At 47.3% G+C, this 10,955-nt stretch overlaps 1 protein-coding gene across 1 annotated transcript in view; it reads right to left on the reverse strand.

The window, feature by feature from the left end:
- The window catches only part of PID1 (phosphotyrosine interaction domain containing 1), a 225,836-nt gene extending 225,416 nt beyond the window's left edge, over positions 1–420 (reverse strand). Inside the window, exon 1 of the mRNA XM_004773417.3 lies at positions 228–420. Coding sequence (XP_004773474.3) covers positions 228–257 — 30 coding nt within the window. The 5' untranslated portion in view covers positions 258–420. The remainder of the gene's footprint in view (positions 1–227) is intronic.
- Between the last annotated feature and the right edge of the window lie 10,535 nt (positions 421–10,955).

Here is a 10,955-nt window from a genome sequence, read left to right on the forward strand (position 1 = left end):
CCAGAAGTTGTCACGCCCGAAGCGGCGCATTTGTCCATTCATCAGCCCTTCGCCCCCGTCGGGTGCCCGGCGCTGGGGTAAGCTGACAGCATCATGTTCCTACCCACGCGTCTCACACGACCGCTCTGGGTAAATCCCCGACAAGTGGGCAGAGGCGCCCCCTGGGCTCCTCCGGCCGGGGCACCTCTTCCTCCAGGCTGGCCCCCGGCTGTGCGTGGGCCCCTTACCTGCAGGCGCTCGGTGGCCGGCTGCCACATCTTCCAGCCCGGGGTTTGGCAGAGGAGACGTTGGCCAGACTCTGGATCGCGCCAGGGGGTAGAGGGGGCGAGGGGCTCCGGTGCCGCTTTACATCTGGGGTCGGCGTCCGCAGGAGGTGCGACCCCGAGCCGGCCGCCGCCGCGGGGTGGGAGCTGGGGGCGCGAGCGGAGGAGGCGGCGCCGCGCTCAGCTGCCGGCAACTTGTGGGCACGGCCGCGCGCCGGCTGTCCTGGCGCAGCAGCGAGAGGACTGCGCAGCTCCGCCCGGGCCCGCGAGCGCACGGCGGCGGCGGCGGCGGCGACCGCTCCCTCCTCCTCCCCCGCCGCCGCCGCCGCCGCCGCCGCCGCCCGGACCTGCGCGCTCTGAGCATGCCCGGGGCTGGCGCCCCCCCAACCCGAGAGCCGGCACCCCAAGCCCCCACCCGATAGCCAGCACCCCCAGGGATCCGGCATCAGAGAGGGGAGGCCAGAGCCGAGGCCCTAACCCCCAACCCCACCCCGCGGGAGCCCTGGACCGGATGGGGTCCGGGAGAGGGGACAGACTGGCTGGGGAAGGCAGAGCCTGGAAGGGGGCGGAGGGGGGGGGTGTCTCTGGTTGAACAGCGGGGAACTCTGAATTGCCTGTGACCTGCCAGGCGCAGACTTTCCATTCATTCTTCCAGGCCAAGTTAACTGAGCAGCTATTATGTTCCAGCCCAAAGCTGAGTTCTGAGGAGTACAGCGGCGCAGAATACAAGACCAGAGAATGTTCCCCCCTCCTCATAAACTTTCATTCCAGTTGGGACGCCAGTCAATGACCCAGAAGATAGGTGAAAGGGTACTGGGTCAGGTGGCAACAAATGTTAGGAAGAAAACAAAGCAGGCCTGATGAGGGAAGAAGGGGAGAGAAGAGCTTCTTTAGATTGCGACCCTGGGAATGTCTGGAGTAAGACCCAAAAATGGACACGGTGAGGGATGACATGCTGGGCAGAGGACATGTTCATGGGTGAGGAGGGTAGCACAAGGCCGCCACAAGGTCTTCCTCTCTCCTGAGATCTGCCAGGGACTGCAGGAGGCTGGAAGAACCCAAAGCTAGGGGCCTCTGTGAGCTCCCAGGCCTGGAGGCTCACAAGCTAGTGTTTCCATCATAAAATAACTACTTTCCTGCTTTCTGGCCATCCTCTTGACAACTAGGCCAATTAAGTATTAACGTATCCCCATTGTATGGATTAGATAACCGAGGCTTGCAGGGTTTGGGTCACTGTCCAGGCGATACAACCAGTGAGTGGCTTGGAGTATGCACACTCAGATGACTTCTAGGCAGGGGTTCTTGACTTGTACCTCTAACTCCTCTGACCATGAAATACCTGGAAGGTAGAGCAGCCATCTGGGCCTGGGAACACCAGGAACTTGTCAGGATGGAGAAGCTAAGCTGAGCCTAGAGGGCTGCAGGAGTGTGGGCAGAGAGCATGGTGGGAAATGCTGAGGGACAGGAGGAACAGAGAGAGAGAGAGGAAGAGGAACACAGTATATATGGGGGCACAAAGCTCCTGAGAGGCAGGGTCCAGGGAGTAGCGGGACTGGCAGGGGAAGGCTTCTGATAACATGCGACACTGGGACACATGCACAGTCTGAGTCCTGAGCCACCTGCACACTATCAAAATTAACACCCCCTGTCCAGAAGGATCTGTGCTATCTCATGATAGGTAGTATGATTTCCAGACATCAGAGCACTCTGGAATCCAGCCCTCAGCTTATCGCATTCTCCTAGTATATCTCCCAAGGCTTGGGAAACACAAAATTCATAGAATCACCCAGAGGGGAGCCGTACAGTGATGATTTCAGATCCCGGGCCCTGGCTCCCCACGGAGTCCTTTACCAGGGTCCCAGACAGGTCTTTCCAGACCATGAAGTTGTGGGTCAGCATCAACTGACTGGCCCCGGCAAGTTCAAGACCCTTGGTGCCCTAGGAGCCAGACAGATGCTTCTTAGAGGCTGGTCTCTGTCTTCCCAGATGAACTCAGCACCCCTGCCCACCCACCCCCCCACCAGCTTCTATGTTAAAAGCCCAAGGACTCACTTTCTCAGCCACTTTGCTAGGCCCTGCTACTTTTTTGGCCCTATCAATAAATCCCTTATGCTGAGGTATGGGCGGTCTGCCCCCGTGGATATACATCTCTGATGTTTGCTCATGTGTTCTGTTTTGAGATGCTATTTTTAGTTCTCCCTTAACTCATCCTGCATACCTCCCACACCTAGAAAACTCCTGATGAGAATAATAGACCTTCCCGGCCTCCTAGTTCTCTTTTGTCAAATCCCAAAGCAGAAAGCGATGCACTTCATTGCGAAAATCTAGAAAATCCAAATGTGCATATTAAACCTCTCAGAAAGCTAAAACGGGAATGTTCAGTTGCCAGAGATGCCTTCAGACTCCAGCTTTGAAACCATCCTCAGTTGCAGATGCTTCCGTGGAGAAGTGATTCTGTTTTAAATAGCAGCGGGATGAGATACCGGCCTAAATTCAAATCACATTAGAGCGTTAAATCCTGTCTTCTCACCTCCGAGTGTAATTAATTGTTATGACTCAGTAATACAGCTTTTTCGTTCAGCGTTTGGTGCTATTTAAAGAGAACAGGCTTCGGTTCTGTAGAGATTGCTTTCAGTTACTAGTTCACTTTGCAAACAGATCTGGTAGAGAATGTGTTTAACTGACACTCCTGTTTCAGTTACCTTTATGCCACTAACCATTAAACGAAGGGTGGGAGGGTGTGTAAGGTGGAGGCTGGTGAAGGTGGCAAAGGGCTGGGACAACCTCCCACCCATCAGTTTGGCTCCCAAGCCTTCCCATTCAGGAGGAACCTGCAACAGCGGGTGAATGAAATAGAGACATCTACTGGCTACAGCCGGCACTGCATCCAGATCTCTCTCTTGTTCAGTTCTGGGACAAGGCAACCTCGCCCTCCCGCTGGGTTGGAAAGTGCTGTTTTACAATGTAAACAGATTTGTTCTGAGCAGGGATTCATTCTTGCAATAACCGAGAGGTGTTGTGGTGCAATGAGGAGAAATATTAGGTACATAAATATGTGCCTTAGTTCATGCTTAATCCTCAATAATGATCTAAATAAATACCATTTCAAGAAAAATGACCAGGAAAAAAAAAAAGATTGATAAGGCCCAGATGAGTTATAAACATAACTTTTTCTCCAGGAAAAGAATTACCACCATCCCAAGAAGGCTTTGTAAGCCATGTTTAATCTAGTTCATGATTCTGAGCCCTAAGGTAGACAACCTCAATATCCACATCACTACAGCAGTAAATTAAATTATGAATTAAATAATGCCTCAGAATATAAAAAAAAAATAAAACATTATGCTATTATTAAAGAGGATATGTACGAAGCAGGGTTGCAACTGAAAAAAAATGCTTATGGCATTATAACAGCTTTTTTTTTAAGTAGGCTAAGATGTATACAATTTGAATACATGTTTAAAATATATATCAGTCACAATGGAAAGATTCAGGCTGAATCCCAGCCTTCAAAATATCCAAATGATGCCTTTCTGCAAGTCATTTTCATTGCTGAACCTCAGTTTTTTCATCTCCAAAAAGGGTGATAATATTATTTAAGGTTATTAAGAGCCATAACTGAGTGAATTCATTCAACATGCCTGGCACATAATAGGTGTACAGAAAACAGTTTTTCATCTCGTTACTTTTCTCGCCCTTTTTATTATTAAAATGATCAAATTCTCAGAAAGGTCCCATGTTCAAATGATCAAATATTGCCTGTAGCCAAGCCATTTGCATGTGGAATGTCTGTAGATTCTTTATTGTATTTAGTTTCTTAAAAGTGAGAAAACATATTGAAGCCCATTTATGTTTCTAATTCAGTAAGATACCCAGCAAACTTTATTATAGCTGTATGTTTACCAGGGCATGCATTGGAAAAGTCTTTCTTAGGGTAGCGTTAACTTTATTTCAAAATCACCAAAACAGCTGTGGATGAGCAGTAGAGAAGTCTGAAAATTCATTAAACCTTAGAACCTCCCTATAGTGATGGAGCCTCTGGCTCCTGTTCTTCTATAGTGATAGGTATTTATTGGGGTGTTAAGATACCCCTTTTCCTCCCTTAAAAGGACATCTTCTTATCTTTGCTTCTCTTTGCAAACTTGGTTAAAAGGCAAATGATAGAACTGGTTAATACCCAGGATATCCATTCTCATTCTTTACTTCCTCATACCGTCATCCCCAGCTTTAGAAACATGGCAGATTGTTTTAAAAAATGGTCACATTCATCCCTCTCCCTGCCCCTCCCCCAAAGCCCTTTGCACCGTGTCTTGCCTGTTTCTCTCATGATGAGGTGGAATTTATCTGCCCCCCTTGGATCTATGCTGGATGTTGTTGGTTCATGAACTTGGCGCCCATCCAGACAGAGCAAAGAGAGACCAAAGAAAGAGTCAGAACACTCCAGATAGAGAAGTGGCATTTTTAATAAGCAAGGCAACTTACAGGGCTTGTCTCGGGTGGCCAGGAGACAAATGGAGCTCCACACCAGCTGGCCAGAATAACGGTGCTGTAATATATGCCATCCAGATGGTCTCAACCACACCTTACTCTCTCGGGGTTGCATCCTTGAGAATAGTCCCCAAAGTGAGGATGGTGAGCAGAGTACATTCCAAGGACAGGGGAGGGGGTTTCTAGCTCAAAGGTCAGCCTGCAGTCAGGTGTCTCTCGGTGACCCCCTTCAGTAGACATGGGACTTGCTTTGATCAACATAAGGGTGCAGATGTGACATCCTGGACTTTCCAAGCCTGAACCATGAAAGACCTTGCAGCTTCTACTGTCACCCTCTCGGAACCTGAGATCATGGCAAATAGAAGCCTAAACCAGTCTCCTTAAGATGAGAACCATGTGAAAGGCAGCCAAGCCAACAACATGAGAGAGGTCAGCTTAGAACACCCAGGTCAGTCACACCGCTCAAGGACAGCAGCCACGTGGGTGACCCTAGTGAGCCCACCAGAAAAAGTGCTCAGCTGAGACCAGCCCAAATGGTGACCCACAAAATCGTAAGCAAATAACATAGTTTTTTTTTTTAAAACCCTGTGTTTTGGGGTGACTTGTTAAGTAATTATAGATAATGAATACAGAAAATGAGTAAGGGTTAAACTCTCCCACTAAACCTTGAATCCTTCTTAATAGTTCCTGACAGATTTATCAAAGTTCCACCAACGTGAAACCCCATTGTCCAACATGAAGCCTTATGTCCTGTTTGTGTTCTGCTCTTGCTTTCTCTCCTTCTTCTCTCATGCACACCTCTGTCCCAGCCTCAGATTGTACTAGACCATGTGCCACGTCACGCCTGCTCACTTTTCTAGTAGGTGCTTCTGACCGAAAGATGGGACGCGGGCTCTGCTACAGGCATACAATGATCTCTTCTAGTGCAATTTGCTACAAACTTGAACATATCGGCTTTTCCACAGTCCTTGTCAATGTCTCTGAGGTACCGCCCATGTCGGTAATGTGCTCCCCCCCACTTTGGGACAGGTGAGTACAGCTCCTATTCCAGCCAGAACCTGGGAGAGTGGACAGGAATGGGGGCTGGGGCTCAGATCTGCCTTTCCCACATTTAGCACAGACAGGGGCATGTGTGTGCTACCACGTTCTTCGCAGACTGGCTTCTCAGGGTCCTAGTTGCCCTCTCCCATAGTCCTTGCTCACCGATGAGCCATGTGGTCCCAAACACATTCCCAGCCGGGCTCGTGTGAAGCCACACCTTATGCTCTCTTCCCACCTCCCCACTTCTCCATCTGAGCCGACTTCACACAAAACCAGGCTCTTGTTTTTTCTTCATTTCTATTTTTTTCTCTATTTCTTCCCACTCCCATCATCAAAGCCAAGAATTACTTATCTTAAACCCTATGGAAAATGTGTTGGACATAACTTGTAGAAAGGAGTCCTGGAAAGAGCATCCGTGGTAAGAAAGCGTCTCGGTCTACACTGGCCCTGCTGGTCTCAATGTCTCTGGGTACAATGGTGTGATGCAAAAACCTGCTCTGCTGGACAGACTGGCCCTTTCTTCGGAGATTCCCGGGACTGTTCCGGTAAAACCATGAGGGAGAGGCATACAGTGGGTGGCCTTCTGGAGGGAGAACTAGAGAAAGGAGGAGAAAACGGAATCTTCGTCTTGAACAAACCACCTAGGGTTGTAAGTGGATTAGTGCCAAGACTGTGTCTCTGTGTTCCATGTCCCATTTTTACTGGCCATAGTTCAGTGATGGAGAAAAGGAGGTCGGCACCATCAATGACCTCCCTGAAGAGCAGTCAGCATTCAGAAATTACTGATGAGTAACGTCATAGTGGATGTTGTAATGTGCTGTCCAGATACGCCCCTCGGGATCACTGCTCTCCCTGCCTCAGCAGCCAGGCGTGTTGGCCAGTGCTGGGATTGTGAGCTTTTGGCCCCCACAGGCGAGTCCCTCCCTGGTCATCGTCTTCAGCCAAAGGAAGCTGACTTGCCTCGCCCGAGGTTATGCTCCCTCCATGGGGGCAGCTCACTTCCAAGACTGGTCGATATAGAGGTGAAAATGGGGATGGGGCTGATTGTATGGAGCTTATTGTATGGGGATGGGGATGATCGTGGGATTGTAGAGGGTCATTCCCGCTCTAGAGCCTCCTACTGGATCGGCCAAAGCCTTGCAGGCAGCTGCCTCCCAGTTCCCCTTCTCTTCTTGTTCAGAGCTGCCTCCTTCACTTGCTTACGGACTCTACATGGGGGTGTGGGAGACGGACCACCTACCAGATGGCAATGGACAGGACACTGATCATCTCTAAAGCACTGTAACAGGATGATTGTTACAACTTTCCCTGGCAGTGAACTGAAATGGGATACAAATGGAAAGGAATGTGCTGATGGGTGCAATGTCTCAGGCATTAGAAAGGTTTAGGGAAGCAGTAATTATAAGGATTATGGAATCAGATGACTGGTACTGAGCACTGTGGCTCCATTAGGGTAAGATAAAGATACACAGCTGCTGATTACAGCAAGGTGTGAAAGCCTGGGTGCCCCCTTCCCAGAATAAAGAGAGGCTCACGTCACCTGCATCTACATGGGGGAGAAAGCAGAGCATCGGGCCAGGAATCAGTTATACATAGAGGGGAGCTCCAGAGGAGATTGAATTCTCCACTCCAGAAAGTTCTGTACCAAGGTCAGCACCCTGTTTGGGAAGGAGCAAGACTCTGAGGCTTGGGCTGGCAACACAGATCGATGCCTTTGGAAATCTTGAATTCCCAGATTCTGTGATTCCTCTGAATCAGGAGAAGTGCTGCTCTCCTTGCTCGAGATGTACTGAGCTCTGGTTTGCAAAGTAACTATTTTAATACAATCGATTTTTTATTCTGCATGTGAGAAAAGCAGAATACACATTCTTCTTAAGTGAACATGAGTATTAGCCCATATAGACTCTACGCTGCTCCATAACCCAAACCTCGGTAACTTGAAAAGAACTGAAATCATAGACAGTGTATTCTCCGACCTCAACAGAAATAGCTCAGAAGGAAATAACAGAGAAATGCCTGGAAAAGTGCACAAATATTTGGGAAGTAAACAACACACTGTCAGATAACCTGTGAATCAAAGAAGAAGTCACAAAGGAAATTGTAAAATATTTTAAATTAAGTAATAGTAAATATCAGTTTATCAAAATTGTTACCCGCTGCTAAAGCAGCCTTTACAGAGGTATTTATAGTTTTAAAGGCTTATATTTAGGGGCACCTGGGTGGCTTGGTTGGTTAAGCATCTGACTCTTGGTTTCCAGTCAGGTCATGATCTCATGGATGGTGGGATCCATCTCCTGGGTTGTGGGATCGAGCCCCAAGTCGGACTCTGTGCTCATCTGGGGGTCTGTTTGAAGATTCTCTCTCTCCACTCCTCCCTCGCCTCCCCCAGCTTGTGGCGTGTGCTCACTATCTCTCTGAAATAAATAAATCTTTTTAAAAAATAAAAATAAATGCTTATATTCAAAAATTATCTGAAGTTTCCACCTCAAGAATCTAGGGGAAAATTCTGGGGCAACCAGTATTCTTCAGCGTTGCTGCTTGGGGTATAAAATGGCACAACCATTTCATAAAACAGTCTGTCAGTTTCTTATAAAGTCAAACCTACTCCTCACACAACCCAGCAATTGCACTTCTAGATACATACCCAAGAAAACTGAGAGCATAGGGACACACAAAGTTTTGTACATAAGTGTTTATAGCAGCTTTATGGATCATTAGAGAAACTGAAAACAACCCAATATCAATCAACAGGTAAATAGTTACCCATACAGACTTATCCTTTCAGCAAGACACTACTTCTCAACAGCAACAAGGAGTAAAGTGCTAGAATAAACAACACTATGGATGGATCTTAATAACCTTCAGAAGCCAGGCACAAAAGACTATAGACTGTATAGTTCCATTTGTGTCAAATTCTAGAAAAGGCAGAGCTTCTCTGCAGACATGTACTGACAGAAAGAAAATCGGTGGTTTCTTAGTGTTGGGGGCGGCGGAGCAGTGGGGGGGGGCGCGGAACGGGGGGCGCGGTGGTGGAGTCAGTAATTAGAAACAAATGGATCTGAGAACTTTCTAGCATGATGGAAATATTTTACTTCTTCTTAAGGTGGTGATGAATCAAAACTCCTCAAACTGGCTTTTCCTCTGCCCAGTCCTGCTTCTGCCCCTTCCAGGTATGGTTCCCTATAGAACTCCTCAACAAACCCTTGTTCATCAATCTCTGCTTAGCGTCTGTCTCCCAGAGAACTTGACCTGAGAGATCAGGCAGCCTTAAAGTTACAAAAGGGTATAAAATGGGGATTTAGTGAGGTTGATTTCCGCTAACTCAGGGCGCACGCGTTATAGCTGCTCTGCTGGGGTAGAACCAACAAGTCCTTTCCTAGACAGAACAATTACGTCTGCTTCTGGCCCCCTTTCTGCACATACCAAACAGCACCCAGGGCCCATTTCAACATTTCACAGAGGATATTTCTAGAAGCTTCCAGAAATTTAAATTTTAAAATGATGTGCTGCTGACATTGTGTTTTTTGTTTTCAAAAACATGTATACCGTTTGTTTGTTTGTTTGTTTCCTACAACAGGAAACAGGAATCCTTTAATTACAGTGAAATGCATTGATGGCCAAAGTCTTTCATGGAAGCAGTAAAAGGAATGGAAAACAAGGGGTCCAATCCCTAGTTGGTGCTTTGTGGGGATAATCACTATGTCATGGGAATACATCTGCATGCACATGTAATTATGTAGACTCCAGTTATAAAAAGAGAATCTTGGGGTGCCTGGGTGGCTCAGTGGGTTAAGTGTCTCCCTTTGGCTTGGGTCATGATCTCAGGGTCCTGGGATGGAGCCCCACATCGGGCTCCCTGCTCATGCTCTGCTTCTCCCTCACCCTCTGCCCCCATCCCTGCTTATGCTCTCTCACTCTCTTTCTCAAATAAATTACAAGAAAAAAAATTTTTAACAAAAGAATCTTTCTGGTGCTCGCTCCCGAGATAAGCAGAGAAATAGTGAGAATGCTGTCCAATCACACCAAGAAATCACCAAAATCCAACTGTTTCTGGAACTAACTCATGGGCCCTCTTGGCGGCCTGGTGGCAGCAACGTCCTCAGGTCACATGACCCTTTGTGAATGCAGAGGCCTGGGCTGTAGTTGCCACCCCTCAACCTGTCACTGATACAGACTTACAGAAAAATTAAGAGACAATTTTAAGATTAACCATGACGATTTCTTTTTTTTTTTTTTTTTTTTTTTTTAGTTTTATAGGTATTTAATAGTTTACAAAACCACAAGGGCGCTGAAGCGTGAACACCTCAAAAGTCATTAGAGGAGAAAAAAAAAACTCGTTTTTTGCTTTTGATTACACAAAGTAATACTTGCAGAATTTTTAATAGTTGGAAAGTACAAGTTGAAAAATGATTCGCATAAATATTTATATTTTAGATTCGAGTACATACGTAATTTTAGACCTTGCCTTTTTCCCTTACTGCTATCCGCTGTGCTTGAGTAGATCCTCTTTGACTGAAGAACCATGGCAGTGAGCGTGCACAGGTAAATTGAACGGCCACTCCACGCTTACGGAACTCGGGGAACTCACCGGGGTGCGATTACAATTCTATCCTGGGCCCTTCAGGTGACTTCTGTACTCACTGGTCCAGAGGGGCAAACACAGTACTGGAATTTTAACTTATAATAATATTTTCTTAATATTATTCCACCTATTTTTCCCAAAATATTTGTGTTCACTTCCCCTAACTAAAGCTAAATTCACACTCAACATTAAAAAAAAAATGGAAACACCCAAATCGAGCATTCCACTGGTGCTCCAGTAAGGTCAGAACTGCAGCCCCACGCTGGTTGCTGAGGGATCTCTTCGCCCTCCGCCCCTGTCTTCAGAAAAGACACACGTGAAAGGGCAGTGTGCCCTTGCACCACCTTTTCCCATCTGGGCACTCCAGTTCCTCTACTCCGAACTCAGGGCTTTCAACCCACCTTTCATCGGTTGTGAAATCAGCTTGCACATTCATCATTGCAAAAAAATAAGTACATGCAATAAGAAAGAGAAGAACAGAAAAGACCAGAGTGCGCCACCCATAATAAAGGCAAGTTTTGCTTCCTGAAACGTTCGTTGGGCTCTGTGTGTGTACACATGTGCACACCTGGCTGTGTGCA

This window comes from Mustela putorius, unplaced genomic scaffold (assembly GCF_011764305.1).
Source record: "Mustela putorius furo isolate JIRA1106 unplaced genomic scaffold, ASM1176430v1.1 tig00000275_pilon_pilon_pilon, whole genome shotgun sequence".
NCBI classification, from domain to species: Eukaryota; Metazoa; Chordata; class Mammalia; order Carnivora; family Mustelidae; genus Mustela; species Mustela putorius.